The following is a 21,524-nucleotide window of genomic DNA, read 5'->3' as shown; positions in this document are numbered from 1 at the left end:
CTTAACTCCTATCGTAAACCTCCGTGTCCCTCCTTTCCAGGTCCTTCCCGAGTCTCCAGCCCTAGCCAGTCACCTCAGAAACAAGCCATTCTGCTCACCCCAACCCACAGCCCTGAGGCAGAGGTAAGTAGGGCTGGGGACAGGGTTGTCAGTGGGACCTTGAGACCTTCAGGAGACAAGACCCCATCTTAGGGCCCATGGTGTATGCTCCACAAAGAGGGGAAGCAGCCCTATAGCCACCTAACTGTGAAATTCTAAAAGTTTCCTATCTTGTGCTGTGTACGGCTGTTGATAACATGCAGGTTCAGGTGCTGCCTCAGACCTTGTGGATGGGCAAGGACTCTTTTCTTTTTTTCTTTATTTTTAAGTTGATATGTATGCATCTATAGTTTATAAAAGGTATGTTTTTTCCTTATGTTAAAATAAACATATAACTATTTAAATGAAAATCATGCCTTGAGATCGCCAGAACAACCTTAGAGAGTGACCAGGAATGTGCCACGTCACTGTCTGAGGGTCTTAGTCTGGGAGGCACCACTTGCAGGGCAGACTTGGAAGGAATCAAAGCCAGGCCTTGGTCTCTGGGGCTCCAGGCAACATGGCGCAGTCCAGTAATTGACCTGAGAAGTGAGCAGCCCTGGGGTGGGTATTCTAAGGGTCTGTGTGCGTCTCCATGGTTCCTCAGAGGGACAGTGTGGCCAAAGAGGAGGACTGTGCTAAGTAATGACTTTAAATCCTTTCATACATTAGCCCCACGTTATCCCTGGGGGACCCCAGAGCGCGAGGTATTGTGGGTTGTGATGAAAGCCCTTCATTAGTGCCCTTGGCAGTGTTCACATGAGTGGACTAAGAACCCAGGATGTGCATGAGATGAGCCATCCCTGAAAGCTCACCCCCCCCCGCTAAATGGAGAGGTTTGAAACGTTAATAAATGGAGCAGAAAATGAGTCCGCCCTCTCTGCAACCCTTTGAGTAATAGCCGAAAGAATGGACAGGACTTTGATTTGTAGGCCCCTTGAGAGAGAACGCTCCCTGAGGGAAGGTGCTGACTTTACTGTCTCTTCTTTCTGTGTAGGGGGCCCGGTCCCCACTTACCTCTGTCACCACCAAGGCGAAGTCCCCCGAGGAGCCCCTCTTCCCTGCACCTCTGCTCCCCAGAGAAAAGCCCAAAGCTGAAGCCCCCACAGATCAGAAGACTCTGCACTCGCCCATCCGATCACAGCCTGTGGCCCTGCCGGAAGCCAGGACACCTACCTCACCTACCCGCTTACGGCCAGAGTCTCCACTGGCCCCTGCCCCACCGCCTTCAACCCAGCTCCCCATCTGTTCCCAGCCTCAACCTTCCTCAGATGCTTCCATCCCATCACCCTCCGAGTCCCCCATACGCTTCCAGCCGGTTCCAGCTAAAACATCCACCCCCTTGACCCCACTCCCTGTGAAGAGCCAAGGAGACCCCAAAGACAGACTCAGTGGCCCTCTGGCTGTGGAGGAGGCCCTGAAGCGGAGTGATCTGGTGGAGGAGTTCTGGATGAAGAGCGCCGAGATCCGCCGCAGCCTGGGCCTCACTCCTGTGGACCGGAACAAGGGGTCGGAGCCCAGCCTCCCCTCACCCGCCTTTAAGCCAATAACCCTAAAGTCCTACTCGGTTGACAAGTCCCCTCAGGAAGAGGGCCTCAGCCTTCTGAAACCTCCATCTGTTCCTAAAAGGTTAGGCCTGCCAAAGTCAGCTGGTGACCAGCCCTCGCTGCTGACCCCAAAGTCGCCCTCTGAAAGGGAACTGAGGAGCAACCAGGAGGAGCGAAGGGACCTCTCCAGCAGCTCGGGCCTGGGCCTCCATGGCAGCTCCTCCAACATGAAAACCTTGGGCAGCCAGAGCTTCAACACCTCGGACTCAACCATGCTCACTCCGCCTTCTAGCCCACCCCCACCCCCACCTCCCAATGAGGAGCCTGCAACCCTGCGAAGGAAGCCCCATCACACTCTTGAGCGCAGGGAGGCCTCGGTTATCCCTCCTCCTCCTCCTGCCACATTCATGCGGCCCCCACGGGAGCCAACACAGCCCCCCAGGGAGGAGGTCCGGAAGTCCTTCGTGGAGAGTGTGGATGAGATTCCCTTTGCTGATGATGTGGAGGACACTTACGATGACAAGACCGAGGACTCCAGTCTGCAGGAGAAGTTCTTCACACCCCCCTCCTGCTGGTCCCGGTCAGAGAAGCCCCTGGCCAAGGAGAATGGGCGGCTCCCTCCCCTGGATCGTGATGCACAACCGCAGAAAAGGGGGCTGCCTCTGGTCTCTGCAGAAGCCAAGGAGCTGGCTGAGGAGCGCATGCGAGCCCGGGAGAAGTCTGTGAAGAGCCAGGCACTTCGAGATGCCATGGCCAAGCAGCTGAGCAGGATGCAGGCCATGGAGCTGGCAGCCTCCAGGTCCCGCATAACTCCATCTCAGGGCAAGGAACTAGGGCCCGAGTCCACCAAGCGCTCAGGCTTCCGAGGTTCCCAGGAACCCACTCTGAAGCATGAGGCTACTAGTGAGGAGATCCTCTCTCCTCCATCAGACTCAGGAGGCCCTGATGGCTCTGTCACCTCCTCTGAGGGTTCCAGTGGGAAGAGCAAAAAGAGGTCGTCCCTCTTCTCCCCCCGCAGGAACAAGAAAGAGAAGAAACCCAAAGGGGAAGGCCGACTCCCAGAGAAACCCAGCCTGGGCCTCCCAGAGGAAGTGGCTGCTAAGCCCAAGTCCCTGTGGAAGTCGGTCTTCTCCGGGTACAAAAAGGACAAAAAGAGAAAGAGTGATGAGAAGTCCTGCTCCAGTACCCCGTCCAGTGGTGCCACGGTGGACTCCGGCCAGCACAGGGCATCTCCGATTGTGAGAGCAGGTACGCGTGGCCGAGGGAACTCACAGGAGAGATGTGGGGAGTCCCTTCGCAGTCATTCAGTTCAGCAAAGGTCCACCTCCCCATGCCGCTCCTGCAAGGCTTCTTAGAAAGGAGAGCAAGCTGTTCCCTTCCCAGCCTGATCCACTGCACGAAATAATGTTAATGCCAACTTGAAACCAGATAGGTAGATTCCTGTTAGTATCCTTCCTGAGATTGCATGACCCCAAACATGGGCCTGATTTTGAGTGGGACGGAGAAAAGTCTTGCTAAGGGGTCTTGAACAGGTGTCTAGAATGCTGTTTGGTGTTGGCCCATCACCTTTGGGGACAAGCCCATGTCTCCTTGTGTAGGAGGGGATTCTTCTTAAATAGAGAACCGCCTAAGGCTGGCTTCCTTGCAGCATGAGGTGCTGGCTGCTGTCTTCACTTAGCCTCTTTTCACCCTTCAGAGCTGCAGCTCCGCCGTCAGCTGAGTTTCTCAGAGGACTCAGACCTATCCAGCGATGACATCCTTGAAAGGTCTTCCCAGAAGTCCAAGCGAGAGGTAGGTGGGCCAAGTCCCTGAAGGACTTCAGAGAACTGGTGACAAAATGTCAGTTTAGTCTCTGGTAGAGAAGCAGACCATTGGGATGCAGAGCCAATGTCTTCTCTGGTCTCCTAGCAGATAGACATTGGAGTGCTGTGCCAGCCAACAGCAAATGCCACAGAGTGGTCTCTCGGCATAAGCAACTGGGGACATTGCCTCAGTCTGAGGAAGTCAGGGTACTCTGTTGGTTAGGTGCCTGGCATTACACTGTGAGCAGTGTCTTCCAGGGCCAGACAATGGGAGAAGAGCTGAGGTACTGCTTGGGGTCATGCAAGTATGAACTGCGCACCAGGCATGGATGGGAGGTAGACCAGATGACTTCCTCAGTAATCCCTAGGAATAGACCTGGCCAAGCTGACTGTCTGGTGTATTTGTTAAATAGAAGGATTTTTCTGTTTTAAGAACTGACCCTGAAGCACTACAGATTGAAAGCATTGGTGCCGGGTCATCCACTTCTCAAGACTTGGACTTATATGCTGTCCCCTCTGTCAAGAGCCTTGAACTGTAGAGCTGCCAGGGCAAACTGAGGTAGCTCTGCACCCCATATGTGTCTGTTCATTGAGATGGTATCGCCCTGTTACAGGTCCATCCTCCAGCCTGTCTCACTCCCTCTGGATTATTATCCAGCAAACTAGGAAAAGTCAGTTGATCGGTACTCATTCCCCTATCTGCATTTTCATCATCGCCTTCTGTTTTATCTCCCTGGGCATGACGATACCTCATTCTCTACTCTTCTAGTCACCAAGAAGCACAGACAGGTCTTCCTTCTCAGTCTCCTGCAGCCAGGCCTCATTGCTTGCACCAGGAGTCTGAATGTAGGACCAGGAGTTGTGTGCTCTCCGTGGGGGCTCAGTCCAACGTGTTGCTCCTGGGTATGCCCACTGAGGTCTTCCAGGCAGTGGCACTGGGCCTGAACCAAGGATGGTGTGTGGGTGTGCTCATGAGTTTCACAACTCATCCCAACACTGGGGGCAGGTACTATCTTAGAGACCTGAAGGAGCCTGGGCAGAAGAGACTGTGACCCAAAGTCCCCTTGGCCTCCATGATGAGTGTGCTCATGTTGAGACGGTACGTGTCACATTGGCCAGATCTTCCATCTCTGATTGCCACTGTGACATCTTGCCATAGTGGGGGTGCTGGATACCCCACTGACTATGCCAAATCCATCATCTTGGTATAGGCTCCCAATGACCACAGGTATGAAGAGCCCAGGGGCTCATTACCATAGTTATGTAAACAAGTGAGCACCGCCATTCAGATTCCTAGAACAGCAATGCCTTGGACACCTTATGCACCAGGTGTGCTCCACAGGGACAGGGTCATTCTCTCAGGGAATGCTGAGGACAAGCAGGGCCTGGGCAGTGGCAAACATGGCTCTTAGGATGGGTGAGGGCAGGGCACAGTAGTTCTGAAAATATGGAACCCACGGGGCATGGCGATTCCATGCAACCCTAGCACTCAGGAGGCCGAGGCAGGATTGCACAAATTCAAGACCAGTCTGGGCTACCTAGTGAGTTCTGGGCCGCCCAGAGATACATAGCAAGATCGCGTCTAATGAACAAAGGTAGGTGGGAGAAACACATACAGAACCTACAGTGGAGAACAAACCGGAGCAAAACAACCATAAAATCGTAAGGACACTTTGGAACTGTTGATCATTTGATGGTGAATGGCAAGTGTTATATGTATTTTTTTTAAATGCCATCCGTCATCAAACTGATGTCAAGTTCCTAGCAGGTGGCACTACGGTAATTATTGAGAAGCTGTGTCTCTTCTGAGGAGGAAATACATGCCAAACTTCTAGGGCCTGGGTCTCTGGTGTCTAAAGACAGGTGTGTAAAGGTCACACCCTGACACTTGCTGCAGTACCACCATTGGGGAATTGAGGTGAAGGGTGTTCCAGCAACGTGGCTTCCTCCTTCAGTGTTTCTGGGTTTGAAATTCTTCACAATGAGAAGTGTCAGGATCGGGGAACCAAGAGTGAAAATTGGCTTTTACTTGCCTGGAAAAGGAAGCCTCCAGCCACAGTGTATGTAGTGTGTAGTATGTAGTGTGTAGTATGCAGTGGAAGCTGGTCCTCTTCTGTTTCACAGCCCCAGGCCCTGAGTCATGCGTGGGTGTGGTTTCCATACTGATGCACAAACACATAAAACCAAGACCTTTTTTCCTTAAATGTCTGTTATACAAAAATAAATTATTCAGGGTTTGTATGTTTGTCTTCACCTATGTGCAAGCACATCTATGTAACATGCATGTGAAAAGCTAGAGGGCAACCTTGAGTGTCATTCCTCCAGTATCTGTCCCCTTTTATGTGTTCATGTATGATGGAGTTCGCCATTTAGTCTAGACTGGATGTCTGTCTGTACAGACAGTCCTGAGAGATGGGATCCACCTGCCTCCACCTCCCCGGCTCTAAGATTACAAACACATTCCATCAAGCCGAGTTTTCTTTATTGTAGGGTTTATGGCTCAAACCCTACATAAGGTCTCCATGCTTGCAAAACAAGTACATAACTAACAGATTGACGTTCCCAGCCGAATCCAGCTTTGTCTAGCCACCCAAAGCCCCTGCCAGCAAGAGATAACCTTGTCAGCCTCTCGTTAGCCTCTTTCCTTTGCTTCCCTCTGACTCGTAAGTGCTGCCTGGCCAGCTACTTCTCTGTCACTGAGGCTCACAGGGCCTGCCCAGCCCTCTACCAGCCCCGTGCCCTGCTGTGTACCCCTGCAGCAGCCAGCTCGCCACGCTCGCAGCCCCACTCGACCCCGTTTACCCAAGTGTGTCACGATTCACCTCCCTGTCGCTGCCACTGCCAAGTTGGTACCAGTCCCAGCAGTGGGTAAATTAATAAAAAGAGGCTGCTGTGGCTGCTGGCATTGGCGGCACCTGCAGACAGATACACGTGTCAGCAGCGCTCTTGAAGTGTGTCTGCACAGGCCACTGGGGACCTCAGCTGTACTTTTCCTGTTTAAACTGCCTTGTTCTGCATGAGGACTTCACTTCCACTCTGTGGGGGAGAGGATGCTTGTGCGCAGAGCTAAAAGCAGCAAATCTGTTTCCCAGCTAGCATGCACATGACATCCTGTGTGGGTCCCCACTGTGCCACCCTCAGCGTCCCTCTGTTCAGCACACCAGCCAAATTCCAATTGCCTCCATGCCTGGGTCCACGGGGGCCCTGTAGGTGCTTCATACGACCCATGAGAAGACCACAAAAGCAAAGGAGACTGGCCAAGAGCAGTGTATGAAGTGAAGAGGTTTCCATGGCTACCTGAACACTGGTACTTTCTCTGAGTCACAGTGGTTTATGCCACTTTGGTTCCCTTCGCTGGGTATAATTCTGAATTAGCAAGTTTGCCTAGTCCCAGGACAGCTGGGTCTCACACTGCGACCTGTCTGGCCCTGCTCGAGAACACTGCCAGGCTCAAGAACCTGTCGAGAGAGTGTGTAAGGGTCAGTGCCCATTTCCCGCCTGTAGCTGCCATTCTATGCTGAGCGTTCAATGGCAGGAACATGAAGGAAGGGGCGGTTATGGGTGAAGGGGCCCCAGTCACCACACCGTTCAACAAACTGGGGTTCAACAAGGAACAGACACAAGATTCAGGGTATGCTGCTTTGTAAATAGAAGAGTGAACCCCCGCTCTATTGAACGGTGGGGTTTGATGAAGCTCAGCTGATAGGGTCTGCGCCCCCGGGTTCCGTCTTGTGCAGTCTTGTGTGGCATTGTGAGGAACGATCGTGTGATTAAGTCTTGTGTTTGTTTAAGCCTCTAACTGATTTTGTTCCGTTTCTGTATTCCATTTTCATTTTTAATCATCATTATCATTACTGTTCTGTTTTGTTTTCCGTTGCCATCCCCTTAAAAGTCGATTTATGTACCACACGCCTTGGCATTCAGGAGAGCCTATTCATCAAAGGTAGTGTCTCATTCCCGCTGGCTGGTCCTCGTTGCATGCCTGTCTGTGATTAACCACTTGGACAGCCCTGCTGGGCCCTGCAGCCACGTCCTCACTAACTGTCATACGTGCATGCAGCTGTCACAGTCACAGAAAGAGGAGGAGACAGTCACTCTGCCCTTGGCTGGATTGCATGTCACCAAGGGTGGGGGCAGAGCTGCCCCTGTGGGTCTGGGTAGCCCAGCAAGGGGTGGTCAGCACCTCCACTCTGAACCCTTAGGGCACTGGGATGCTGTGTCGATCCTTCTGCCCGTTCACTTGATCTACTGCTGTCATTTGAGCTCCTTGAGGAGAGCTGATGAGTCTGGACCCAGGTTGAATGGAGACATCTCCTACATCTCCTTCACAGTCAAAAAAGTCTCTTGGGGTTTTTGGTTTTGTTTTTTTTTTTTGTTGTTGTTGTTTTGTTTTGTTTTTTTTTAGAGGAAATAAATAGGGTCTCACAAAAGAGGACAGTCCCCCACTTGGTGCTTTTCGGTGGCTGTCCAGAGCATGTCCCATCACCGAATGCTTGGGAGTGTGGTGGCCCGTGCGTACAGGTGGCTAGCACATCCATCCGTATCAGCATGGGACTTGCCCAGTTGCCTCCCTCAAGCCCACAGGCACCACCCCAGCTACCCTGCCAGGTCATTTCTACCCCTGCGTTCCACCACAGTGGCTGTCTCTGCACACCCAAGCAGTCACCACCACTGTTCCTTTCTCAGCCTCTGTTAGCCTGAGTTCACCAAGATATAAAATGGAGGCATGCATGCCGTCTCTCCTTCACAGGTTAGCTACTAAAACCGGTATGACCCCTCCCGCCGAGAGAAAGGAATCCCAAAGAAGACGGAAAAAGAGCCCTCACTTTCCAAACATTTTCTTTTTCCTGTATGCCTCAGAATATGAGGCCTAGGGAAACATTTTACTGTGGTTTTTGTTCTTTTATTTTGTTTTGTTTTTTTAAACCACCACAATGCCTTAAAAAAAAAAAAACCACAGACATGCTAGGTGGTGGTGGCACATGCCTTATGGTCCCAGCACTCAGGAGGCAGAGACAGGAGGTTCTTTGTGAGTTCAAGGCCAGCCTGGTATACATCGTGAATTCCAGGACAGCCAGGACTACACAGATAAATGCTGTTTTGTGGGGGGGGGGGGGAAGATAAGCAAAAATAAACAAATAAAAGACCCAGACACGCTTTTATGGCAGTTATGACCTCAGTGCCAAAGGAGTGTGTCTGTCTGAGTTTTACTCTTTTAACACTCGCTCGCTCTCAATTAAACCTCCTGTCCCTGCCCCAGAGGTAAATGTCTCACATTGAGGTCTCTGGCCTAGCCTCAGCAGAGGTAAATGTCTCACATTGAGGTCTCTGGCCCAGCCTCAGCAGAGGTAAATGTCTCACATTGAGGTCTCTCTCTGGCCTAGCCTCAGCAGAGGTAAATGTCTCACATTGAGGTCTCTCTCTGGCCTAGCCTCAGCAGAGGTAAATGTCTCACATTGAGGTCTCTGGCCTAGCCTCAGCAGAGGCGCCTGCACCCGCCATGCCCAGCTGGCTGCCAGGCAGCAGCTCCCATGTAGGGGACAGTCCTCCTCGTACCCTCACCAGCTTGCCATCCAGACAGCCTCCACCTGCATGCAGCTGGCTTAGGAGCCCTCTCTCGCCCTCTCTAGCCCAGAACCTACACAGAAGAGGAGCTGAGCGCCAAGCTGACGCGACGCGTGCAGAGGGCAGCACGGAGACAGGCCAAGCAGGAGGAGCTGAAGCGGCTGCACCGAGCCCAGGTACACACTGACAGTGGGACGCCGCATGCAGGTGGGCGTGGAGTAGCATCTGTGTGCCCAGAGGGCCTCATCTACAGCCAGGAAGGTGAAGAAGCCAGGGCAGAAGCAGAGAGGGGCATTCATGGCTTCCAAGATGACAACCTCACAGTACTTGAGTTTCACGCTCTACAGAGGCCAGTCTTTGTGGCACTCTCTACAAAACAGAAGATCCCTGCTTTGAGTTTTCTGAAAGCCTTGGTCTAGAGTGGATGTAGAGTCAGCAAGTTCACTTGTAACTGTAGTGTCAGGGGTCAGCTTGGGGTCCTGACCTCTGCTCTGTTGTCAGGGGTCATCTTGTGGCCCTGACCTCTGCTCTGGTGTCAGGGGTCAGCTTGTGGCCCTGACCTCTGCTCTGGTGTCAGGGGTCATTCTGTGGCCCTGACCTCTGCTCTGGTGTCAGGGGTCAGCTTGTGGCCCTGACCTCTGCTCGGAATAGTCTGGGATTTTATAGGGAAGCTCAGAAGGACCTCTGGTTGTCAGCCTCCATCCTCAAGCTGCACAGGCTAGTCCAATGGTTTTCAGCCTGGGGGTCATGACCTCTTCTTGGGGGTCATCTAAAACCATCAGAAAACAGGTATTTACATGATTCATGACAGTAGCAAAATTATAGTATATTATGACACAGTAACGAAAACAATTTTTGTTCGTGTGGTTGGGGGTCACCACTACATAAGGAACTGTATTAAGGGGTTGCAGCATTAGGAAGGTTGAGAACCACTGTCCTAGACTGTTCTAGACACTTCTTTACTAACTTATCGAGACAGGACGTCTAATTGCTCCACCCAGTGCTTTTACAGCCTCCTTGCTGTAAAGGTTCAATTAAGTCATTTTTCAATGCCTTTGAACTGTTCCAGGGAAAGATAATAAGCCCCAGGATCCAGCTGCGTGCAGCCAGCACAGCACACTGACTGTAATGCCCCGTTCAGAGTCTTAATAATGCTTATCTCTCTCCCACCTTGGGCCTGCAGCTTGATTCTCCTCCTGGAAGCTAGAGGTAAGAAAAGTCTGGAAGCTTATGTTCTGTTTTTCGATAGATCATCCAACGGCAGCTGGAGCAAGTGGAGGAGAAGCAGAGGCAGCTGGAGGAGAGGGGCGTCGCGGTGGAGAAGGCCCTGCGAGGCGAAGCAGGTACTGTCCGGTCTCCTCTATGAGGGGGCTTCTTCTCAAGGAGAGAGCCCTTCTTCCTTCCTGAGGTGGGCGGCACCTCTTCTGAAATTCAGCTCCTTCTCTATCAGGGTTTTCTGAGTCCTTGGCATCGTCAAGGTCTGGTGTTTACCACGTTCGGGCAGCCCAGACACCCAGGCCCGCTCCCTGGCCCGTTCCTCAGCTTGCTGTTGCCATGCAAAACAAAATCCTGGGCCCTGTCACCTGTTGGTGGCACGCCCTGACCTTTCTCTTCCTCTCCCTACCATATTATCTAAAAGAAAATATCAGGGAATGAGGGAGATTGTCCCACAAGGAACCATCACAGAACTGCACTGAACAGGCCTCAGCCTGCTCTCCCAAGTGCTCCTCCTGTCCTCAGTTCCCTGGGCTCCCTCTAGCCTGAGCTGCACAGCCACAGAGCCTGCCTCCTCTCCCGTGTGGGGCTTCTGGCTGCCCCTGCACTCTGGTTTCCCTGGGTGAGCCCAGGCTTGTGTCCGCCAAAGGCTGGTCACTAGGAGCAGTCTCGGACAGGCTTGTGCTTGTGATAAGCTCTTGCAGCATGGAAAGCTGTTACAACGGCCATGTGGTCAGAACCTGCCAGGCTTGATACAGGTGGGTACACAGAAGATGAGGTAGCTGAGCCATCTCTGGGTTCAAGGTCAGCCCAGCTTCAGGCATGGAATGATTGATCTCTGCTTCCTTAAGATCCAGGCCTGGAAGAGGGCCCTCTTCTCTCTGCAGGTGGCCACTGGCCTCTGGGTCTAGCATTCATGATGGAAAGCTACAAAGAAGGAAGGGACAGGGCCTCTTATTTTTTCCTTCTAGACACAGGAAAGCAAGCTCGTACACCTCCTGGGCAGGCAAGCCAAAAGAACTAGTAGGTCAGACAGGGCCAGCCATTGCCCTGTGGGCTTTCTGAACACTGGCCAGTGGTCTAGCCTTGAGGTGTGGGCCTGAATCCAATTTTGCAAGTGGAGTTCCCAGTAGAGAGTCGGAGCAGGCACAGACACAACCCTTCCTTCAGATGACCCTCAGGTGAAGACGAGTGTCAGCTAAGAGGAGTAATGACCCTCAGGTGAAGATGTGTCCTGAGAGAGAAGGATGAGTTTGTGCCTCACCTAACACTAGACCTAACTCTTGGAGCCCATGCGTCTAAAGGGAGTCCAAAAGCCTGAGTCACTTTGTATCCAGCAAGATAAGAAGACTGGGAACAACCGGACAAGGGACACTGGCTCCCGTACCAATCAGTGAAGAAAAGATTCACCCACATATTTTCTTGGCTTCCCAGTGAGCTTGTGCCCCATCCCCAGCCTGCAGGCCTGCCCCTGCCCCACTTCCTCTGCCTGATCTCCTCAGTGCAGCCCGAGCCATGGTGCAGGTTAGCCCTCCTTCTGGAGATCCCGGGCTACACAACTGTAAAGGCCTGTCCCCTCCGCTACTCTCTCCGTGCACAGAAGGCCAAAAGGGAACCTGCAGTGTTTCTCCAGCTGACTTCAGCTAAGGGACAGCTATGTCCCACAATAGCTGGCATTGCTGTCTAGTGCATGAGCTCATGTCATAGACTTTCCCAAAAGCGCTCTGTCTCTCCCGCTCACGAGGTTCAGAGGCTCAAGGAGATAGCCATTTGTTGATGGTTTCTGGAAAGTGCTTAAGGTTTCATGCAGCTGGAGTCTGTTTCTGTACTTCATCAATTCTGTAAAAGGCATATCACTCCAGTTGTTACCAGTGAGCCAGAAAATGATATCATGATAAATTGATGGAGAGACCCAAGAGATGGCTCAGCACGTAAGATCACATACTGTGCCTACAGAGGACCAGAGTTCGGGTCCCAGTATCTACATCAGGCAGCTCACAATAGTCTGTAACTCCAGCTCCAGGGCAGCTGTCTCCCTTTTCTGGACTCCACAGACATCACATATACATGCACACACATACACCACACACATGCACACACACACACACACACACACCCTGATTTTCTCCTAATTTAGTGGTTTTCAACTTGCTTTGGCAGGAGAGCCCATTGTACACAATTGCTAGTTGAGGCCTAAATTCCAAAAGAATTATTCTAAATGTTTATTAGAAATTGAAAAACCACACACACACAAACTGGAAAGTACATGACCCAGAGAGAGCTGCAGACATTCGGAAGCCTCATTGCCGGAGCACCGCTCTGAGGGCCTCCCAGCAGGGACATGTGGTTGGCTCTAAATGGGAGCCTTTTCTCTTCAGCAGCTCACCAGGGACTCTCCAGGTGTCTGCGCATATGACAGATGCTCACAGATACACCAGCTGACCGAAGTATAGGGGCTGGAGAGATGGCTCAGCAGTTAAGAGTAGTTGGTGGCCTTGCAGGGGACCTAGATTTTGTTTCCAGCACCCATGACTGCTCACAACCATCTGTAACTTCAGTTCCAGGGGATCCAATACCCTTTGCAGATACCAGGCGTGCATGTGGTGCAAATACATGCAGGCCAAACACCCATACACATAAAATAAAAATAAACCCTTAAAAATTATAACCAAGAAGCTTCCAAATATAAAGAGAAATCCCAAATATACTACTCTATCCTGGCATGATACATAAGCCATCTGAAGGACCGTACCAACAGTAGACTCTGAAGTCAACTCTCCTAAGCCACACCCTTCTCGAGGATCCCTGGACAGTGTCACATGATCTCTGTCGTTGCCAGCAGGACTTGAATTACCATCTTACTAATGTATTTGTGAGAAGTTCAAAATTCTTAGACGTGAAGCAGAAGAAGCTTGGACCTGAGAGTCCCTCAAAAGCAGGCTCCCTGGAGGTCTCCAGTGTGTCAACAGTTGGCACGTGAAGCCCTTGAACATGGTGGACATTATGTCCTTCAAAGGTTAGAAGTCACTGTGGACAAGTATCTGGGAGACCCCATGGGACCTCTCTTGAAGAGCCCTAGGCTTCAGCAGAAGTTTGATAGCCTTGTTCCAGTCCAGCCCCTGACTATAATAGGTAGATCTTTGCACAGCCCCCTGGACCAGAAGGTGAGACTATCTCTGAAGGTGCACATCTGTGACGCATCTGTATTTCTTAGTACATTCTTTTCCTTTTCTTATACTTGACACTTGCTTCCAGGGGCTGGACTGGTGTCAGTTCCCAGTGACCTTGTCCCTTCCTGGCAGAGAGCGTCTTAGAGACTGGGTGTGCACAGTGGGTACTCATGTACCTGGAACGCAACAGCTTCTAGCAGCACAACTCAACTTCCTCCCTGAGCTGTACAAACTGGTCATAGCCTGCCATCCTGTCTCATGTGGTAGTTTCAAGCCTCCATTGGTGTCAAAGGGGTCACTCTCTGTTAGCCAAAATGCCCTTCATAGGAGAGATCTGGCCTGAGGTGCCGTCAGGTAACCTGTATTTGTCAAAGACTTCCAAATATACAGGCTGTGCGGATTAGCTCCATAGCCCTGGAGACTAGGGCGAGGCTGAGACTTGTGGCCTTCTTGTCCCGGAATCTGCAGGGAGCCTCTCTGTTTCTAGAACTCTGACTCAAGCATAGAGCCACTGGACTGGCCTTGAAAACGCGCCAGGAAGCCACTGGAGGGCACTCAGCTTTCCAACATATCCATCCTTGAAAGAAAAGGTTGTGGTTGCGTGGGTCAGCATCCAGATGGTGAGGTGGCAGACATTTTGGTGCGCTTTGGGCTTCTTTATGATTCTGGGCCCTAAAAACTGCTAGCTCAGGACCCACTTGCTGCCAGGCCCCCCTCTGCTCCATAGGCACGTTAAGACAGCACACTGCTGGACAGGATGGCCTGTGGCCAGCAGCCTCGGAGCAGATAGGGTTGAAATTCTGCCAGTGTCCCAGCTCATTTCTTATCTTGAAAGAGAAGGCTCTCTGAAGATGGGGGACCTAAACCTCAGAAGACAAGGGACCTTCATCTCAAGCCCATTCGGTGAAGGAGCACATGCTTGCCACTTATGGGAGCACTTGCAAGTTCCTTGGTTTCCGGACCTTTCTTTTTTCTTTTATTCCCCCCCCCTTAACGTTCACATCCTGAAAACCTTATCTTGGAGCCTTTACTATTCAGAAACTAAGTAAGAGAAGACCCCTGATCTGCCCCTAAACTGTTTTAAATCTTGGGTAAGGTTGCCTTCCGGCAGGGTTGGAGTTCCTAGCGAAGCCAAGTCCCATCCTTGATGAGTCGTGTTACAAACAGAAATCTCCCTGACGTTGACTGGCCTCTCCATCCGTAGTGGTGTTTGGTTCATGCCTCCCCTCCCCCAGTGCCCCGAGCTGCAGAGATGGCCTGTGTGTGTGCATGCCTCGCTTTACAGACATGCACGCTTTCCAGCTGCTCCACTGGGCTCCCTCATGATATTTCTGCCTGTTTTATATGTGCCATGCGTTTGATAGCTTTTGGGTCAGGGTGGCAGCAGGGTCGTCTGATGGAGGAAGGCCATTGGTTAATTAAATAAAGAAGCTGCTTGCCCTGATAGGTTAGAACGTAAGTGGGAGGAGCAGAATGCTGGGCGGAAGAGGAAGTGAGGTCAGAGACTCGACAGCTCTCCTCTCGGGGGACAGACGCCTCAGAGAGACACGAGATACTCCACTCTAGCGGGCAGAGGCGAGAGCTCTGCTCTCTGAGGCACACGCGATGAAGCTCCGACCCAGGATGGACGTAGGCTAGAATCTTCCCGGTAAGGGCACCTTGGGGTGCTACACACAGATGATTAGAAATGGGCTAGTCCAGGTGCGAGAGTTAGCCTAGAAGAGAATGGGCCAAGCAGTGATTAAAAGAATACAGTGTCCGTGTAATTATTTCGGGTAAAGCTAGCCGGAGGCGGCCAGGGTGCTGGAGATGCAACCTCGCTGCTCCTATTACTACAGTCGTCTTACCCAATAACTCTGTCTTCACCACTTCCTTGTTGTAGACTATTGGGGAGAGTCTTATTACAGTGGCCTCATCGACTTGCACCTGGGTGGTATGTATGGCCTCGCCCACTGCTGGCACTAACCCCGAGACGCCCTTCCCTCTTGTTTTCCATCCCAGTCCCTGCTCACAGCCGTGAGGAGAAACCAACCTGATAACCAAATGGCAAAGCACAAACCCTTTTCCAGGCTCAGTGTCAGAGCGCTTGCTGAGTGTGCACCAAAGCCCTGGGCTCCATCCCCAGCGCCACCAAAAAGCAGCAGCTGTCAGGTCCTTTCCTCCGTAGGTGCCACATGGGAAGATTTAAGATAGCTCCTGCTGTTGGAGGTTTTGCTACATTCCTCTTTAAAGGAAAACCTACCCTCACCCGGCTCCACCCACCCAGCATCTGCATCCTGGTCCCTTTCATGGTCTGCTGTTGGGCAGCAATTTGTTCCCACTCACATCCAGACTTGCATCCTGAATCTCCACCCTTACCATGTGTCAGTTTCACATCCACTAGGATGCTCACCCGCAGCAGCACTCCCGATGCAAGTGAGAGCTGGAGGCCGATCTCAGCGGTCGAGCCCTTGCCTGGCGTGCCCAGGATTCCATCCCCAGCACCGAAGGATAAAAGATGTGTTGAACTCAGCTTCCATCGGTTTCGTTTGGAATGTGTCGCATAGTCCCTAGAGCATGAGAAAGGCTTTATGTGCTGTCTCTGCTTAGATTCACAAGACTTAGCACGTAGTTAAGTCCACTGTGTCCATCATCATGGCCTGGGACTCACTTCTCAATGATCCATGGATCATTTAGGGCTTAGTAGACACGCAGATTCCCCGACCCGCAGCCCACACCGTCTTGAGCCAGAAGCTCCACAGAGGAGGCCTGGGTGTCTAGTCTTACAGACTTCCCAGTTGGTTCTGATCCCTTTAAAGCAGGGGAACCCTGGCCATGTGGGACTGAATGTTTGTTGTTGTCCTGAACAGAGAATGGCCAGTCTGGAGTCTTGCTCCTAGACTCTGAGCTGGTTCCTCCTGGAAGGCTGCCATGTTTCAAGATGAGTGCGTGTCCAGCCACTGGTTGTCTAGTGTAGCAGGGCAGCGGCAGCTCTCCTCTTCTTGATTAGGTACTCTGATCTCTTCACCTGCCCTTGGGGGTTCCATGCCTCCTGAAAACAGACGTGCAGGGGAATATAAAGTCTCTTCCCCACTTCCCCACCTTTCCCCATGAGAAAGACACTTCCTGGCCCACTCATTTAAAAGCCATAGTCTGCTCCAAAGCTGCAGAGAGACCCTGTCTCAAAAAACAACAACAAAAAGAATAAAAGCCGTAGCCAGCAAAATGGCTTATCGGTTGTGAATGTTTGCTTCCAAGTCTGAAAACCTGGGTTCAGTTCCCAAGACCCAAGGTACAGAAGAACCAGCTCTCGCAAGTTGTCCTCCGGCATCCAACACTGGCCATGACACACATCCTCCAGCAACACACACACAAAAAAGACTTTTTTTAAAGTCAGGCCAAGCTAGATATAGTGGCAAACACCTTTAATTCCAGCACTTGGATGGCAGAGACAGATGGATCTCTTAATTTTGAGACCAGCCTGGTCTAACTAGCAAGTTCCAGGCCAGCCAGGGCTACCTAGTGAAATTCTGTCTATAAATAAATAAATAAATAAAGCCAGGCCATTAACACACACCTTTAATCCCAGCACTCAGGAGGCTGAGGCAGGTGGATCTCTATGAGTTAAAAGCCAGCCTTGTCTACATGGTGAGTTCCAAGCCAGCCATAGCTACGTAGTGAGACCTTGTGTGCTTGCAATCTTAGCAGTAGAGAGCCTAAGGCAGGAGGATTGACATGAGTTTGAAATCAACCTAAGCTAATGTGAGACTGTCTAAAAAAAAAAAATAAATCCACAAAACTAGAATAAATAGAAATAAAAACCAGAGCTAGGACATGAATCGGCTGTCTCCTAAGTGCCCACTGTGCACGCGTGAGGACTTGAGTTCCAGTCCTCAGTACCCACGTTAAGGAAAAAAAAGCCAGACATGGTGATGTGCCCTTGTGATCCTAGTGCCGGAGAGGCAGACACAGGAGGACTCCTGCAGCTTGCTGTCCAGCTAGTCTGAGCTCCAGGCTCAGTAGCAGACCCGGTCTCAGAAAATCGAGCGGAGGGCTGGTAGCCTAGGGAGCTGGGCCTCTGGAACCCACATGGTCAAGAGAACCAGCGCCTGCAGGCTGTCTGCTTTTGCAGCGGCATGGTCATCCCAGCCTCGCACAATAAATTAGTGAATTAATATGATAATAATGGGTTGCAGAGATGGCACAGTGGTTAAGAGAACTTGCTTCTCATCCAGAGGACCCGAGTTCAATTCCCAGCTTCCATGTAAGGCAGTTCACAACCACCTGCAGCTCCACCTGTAGGGGATCTAACACCCTCTTCTGGCCTCCATGGGCACCTGTGTACATATGCCCAAACAGGCACACATACAGATTTTTTTTTAAAAAGTAAATAAATTTTTAAAAGGAAAAATAAATGTAATTAATAAAAAAAACATTTAAATGATGGGGTATGCTATTTAGGAAAACAGCTCCCGTCAGCCTCTTGCTTCCATATCCCGCATTCGCGTATGCATACACAGCACACACAAGTAGATAAAATAAACGTCAGGCCTAGGGGTGTACTTGTGTGCACATATGCACCATATGCACAAACGTGCATCAAAGGAATCCAAAGCCAGGCAGAGCACTTGCCCAGCATGCGCCCAGAAGCTCAGTACCTTCCCTGGTCAGTAGGTCAGACCCTTGACTCCTGCGTGGGTGGCATGTGTCAGCCTCTGCTCTCTTTGTCCCTAGTCTTAGGCTTCCAGGGGTCCACGTGGCCACGGACCCCTTTCAGTGTCTCCAGGTTCTAGAGTGTTGGGGGGCTCCCACCCACAGCCATTGATTCTGAAAAAGGGCTGATGCTTGCACCCCAGTTAACAGACCCCGTCTTGTCTAACGCCCTGTCTCCCTTCCTTGCCTACTCCTAACAGTTCCCTGTGGAATGTTCATGTCGTTCCTGAGGTCTTCCCTGTATGTGAAAAGATAATTTACGTTCAGGACATTGTGGAGGGAGTGGCCCAGACCCACTTCTTGCCACGTAACCCAGCCCTCCTGCTTGAGATACTGGCTTTTGCAGCATAGACTATCTGTATGTGTCTTGAATGTTGTCCGTAACCCACTGCTCAGGTAAGGAAATGCAGTGGAATGTTTTCTGTAACCCCAGACCGCAAACTCTAACCTTGGATTTAGTATGCCAGAGGATTCTGGGACAATTTGTCTTTGTGGTTTTGAGACCCCCCCTCCCCCAATCAGACACCATGCTGCTTCTGCCCCCCACCCCAGAACCTCATTGCTTCCCTCTGCCAGCCACTCTGATTTGCCCGTGGTAGCGGTGCCATGTGGGTTCTGCTCACATGTAGGCAGACACTTCTGCCCGATGCAGGAAGACGCAGTCCTCTCAGAAGAGGGGCACTTGTGTATGCCAGGAGCCCACATGGTAGAGAGGAGCAACACCTGCCCTCTCCAGAGAGAAAGACATAAATGGAGTCTGCTCAGAGTCTGCTGGGCTTTTCCCTTCGCACACACGGTTTAATATTCATTATTTGAGAAGTGCCTGCTCTTTTGAAATCTGGATCTTGAAGCAGATAGAGAAACTGGCTGGTCCTTTACTCCTGCTTCCCTAAAAGGCCACCCAGAAATGCTGTGTGTGGCCCGTGACTTCAATCTTACTGGGAAGAGCTTCAAGCAGACTTGGAGTGTTGTGAACTCAATCCCTCACCTGAGATGTCCAGACTCCTGATTCCTGCCTTATGCTGGGCCTGCTCACCACGGTGCCTCAGTGGGGTTCCCATAGCTCTTAGCCTGCCTCGTGTAGGCTTGAGACCCACATTAAAGTCTCTTTGCCAGGCACGCCCGTTATCCCAGCGCTCAAAAGGCAGAGCTGGGACAATTGCAAATCAAAGCCTCATCTGGACTGAAAAGAGACGTGTGTTTGTCTTTTAAGCCCATTTGGAGTTGAGGATATGGCTCAGAGGCCCAGAGTTCAATGCACAATGCCAAATGAAAAAGAAAAGGTCTCTTATAGCCAAAAAGGTATAGCAATTTACTTCCTTGACAAGCTGGACCGTGTAATTGGAAAGAAATCATTAAAATGGTAGCAAGTGACCCTTGAGCCAGAGAGAAAGGGTTCCCACATCACAGCCCTCTCTGTCTTCCCCGGACATGTAACAGGCACAGCTCAGCCCAGCAAGTCTTATTGCACTAGAGCAAGGTGACTGGAAATCTAGAGACAACCAAGTGTTCTGAAAAGCGTAGATTAAAAATACACATAAGCCGTCTGTGGTGGTACGCGTCTTTAATCCTAGCACTTAGTGGGGTAGAGGCAGACGGATCTCCTTGAGTTCAAGACCAGCCTGGTCTACCAGTAAAATCCTGTCTCGAAAAACCAAAAACATGTGTAACTTCTAATTTTACAACTCTTACTTTACAGTCTGTCTCTGAGTGGAATGAAAGGCTTAAAAATACAGTGTGATGGGGCTGGAGAGATGGCGCAGGGGTTAAGAGCACTGGCTGCTCTACTACAGGTCCTGAGTTCAATTCCCAGCAACCACATGGTGGCTCACAACCATCTGTAATGAGTTCTGGAGCCCTCTTCTTTTTTTTTTCGAGACAGGGTTTCTCTGTGGTTTTGGAGCCTGTCCTGGAACTAGCTCTTGTAGACCAGGCTGGTCTCGAACTCACAGAGATCCGCCTGCCTCTGCCTCCCGAGTGCTGGGATTAATGGAGCCCTCTTCTTGTGTGCAGGCAGAACACTGTATGCATAATAAATAAATCTTTAAAAGAAAGAAAAAGAAATGTAACTTGAGAACTGGGAAGGGATCCCATGATCACCGGTGAGTTGGAGAGAGGCCTGCAAGGCCTGTTGGTCCCCTCCTAAGTGACTTTCTTCCATTGATTTCCTTTCGTTGGGCGTTGATAGGTTTCTGCCTTTCTGGTCAAGCTGAACATTTAGCCTGGCTCTGTTTTTACATGATACTCTGTGTGTGTGTGTGTGTGTGTGTGTGTGTGTGTGTGTGTGTGTGTGTGTGTGTGTGTGTGTGTGTACACGAACTCAGGTGCCCACTCACATCCTCGTGCATCTCACGTCTCACGTGTGTTTATCCTGTCTCACCAGCAGTTCTCCCATCTACAGATTCATCCTGTGTTGAGCTCTGTAGTACAGTGCATCTCCTGGCTCAGTGACGTGCGTGTGCCCTGTGCCTGCTAGCCAGCAGCCTCCCCCTATCTGCTGCTTACACGCTGAAGCATTGCGTCAGCCACCTGGATCCCCGTGGGGGGCCTTGGTGCTTGTAATTGTGGTGGTTGGGGATGACCCCAGCTTGCTGTGCAAGCCTGGCCTGTGATGTATCGGAAGGCATTGGTGCTGATCAAATAGACTTGAGGTTGGGGAGAAAGAACAGTTGAGCATACTCTCAATCAACAAAGATATTGCCAATTTTATGCAAGACAGAACTGAATATAAACAAGAACACCTTCAGAGGCCACCAGAAGTGTCTCGTGGGTACATAGAGGCTTCCCAGCAGCATAACTGGGAAGGTGTGGAGCCCACACCCATCCTGCAGAAGACCGTGATTAGCATTCACAGACTAGTTATTTAGAATCCGCACTCTCTCTCACGTGGGCAGCACTCCGCTCATAAAACGTCCCTTTTTCTCACAGTATCTCTGGACAGTATGGGGCGGGTGTGTCTGAAATGTGACAGGCTAGGCCGTCTGGGGTCTGGCTGTCGAGGACTCCCCAGTTTGAAGCCTTTGTCTTGGGCACAGGAGCCTAAGGGGTGTCTGAGACACAGACGTGAGAGAGACCTGCTCCCTGCCAATTTTTTCTCATCTCAAATCAGCTCCCTGGTGATCCCTTTCTTTTTGTCCAGGAGTCCTTGAATCTGGCCCCTCCACTTGCTTTCTTCTTGTGACTGCTGTCCTCTTTTTTGTCCAATCAGAAATGCTTCCCTGTCAATGTTGGGGTGGGGGGGGTGCACATCTTTAATCCCAACATTCAGGAGCAGAGGCAGGTGTCTCTCTGAGATCAAGGCCAGTCTGGTCTACGTAGTGAGTTCTAGGACAGCAAGAGCTACACTCAGAGAAACCCTCTCTCTCAAAAAAAAAAAAAAGAAGCCGGGCGGTGGTGGCGCACGCCTTTAATCCCAGCACTCGGGAGGCAGAGGCAGGCGGATCTCTGTGAGTTCG

At 51.2% G+C, this 21,524-nt stretch overlaps 1 protein-coding gene across 4 annotated transcripts in view; it reads left to right on the top strand.

The window, feature by feature from the left end:
• The window catches only part of Mical3 (microtubule associated monooxygenase, calponin and LIM domain containing 3), a 197,566-nt gene that overhangs the window by 165,402 nt on the left and 10,640 nt on the right, over positions 1–21,524 (top strand). For 3 of the 4 annotated variants that reach the window (XM_026788025.1, XM_005365151.3, XM_026788024.1), the window contains exons 25-29: positions 41–123; positions 1,076–2,873; positions 3,322–3,416; positions 9,058–9,168; positions 10,242–10,335. In XM_026788025.1, coding sequence (XP_026643826.1) covers positions 41–123; positions 1,076–2,873; positions 3,322–3,416; positions 9,058–9,168; positions 10,242–10,335 — 2,181 coding nt within the window. Of the gene's footprint in view, positions 1–40; positions 124–1,075; positions 2,874–3,321; positions 3,417–9,057; positions 9,169–10,241; positions 10,336–15,259; positions 15,311–21,524 lie in introns of all 4 variants that reach the window. The other variant, XM_026788026.1, reaches the window with a different exon arrangement.

Source organism: Microtus ochrogaster, unplaced genomic scaffold (genome assembly GCF_000317375.1).
Source record: "Microtus ochrogaster isolate Prairie Vole_2 unplaced genomic scaffold, MicOch1.0 UNK1, whole genome shotgun sequence".
NCBI lineage: Eukaryota > Metazoa > Chordata > Mammalia > Rodentia > Cricetidae > Microtus > Microtus ochrogaster.
Note: the sequence above shows the minus strand (reverse complement) of the source record. Positions and strands in the feature narration are given on the sequence as shown.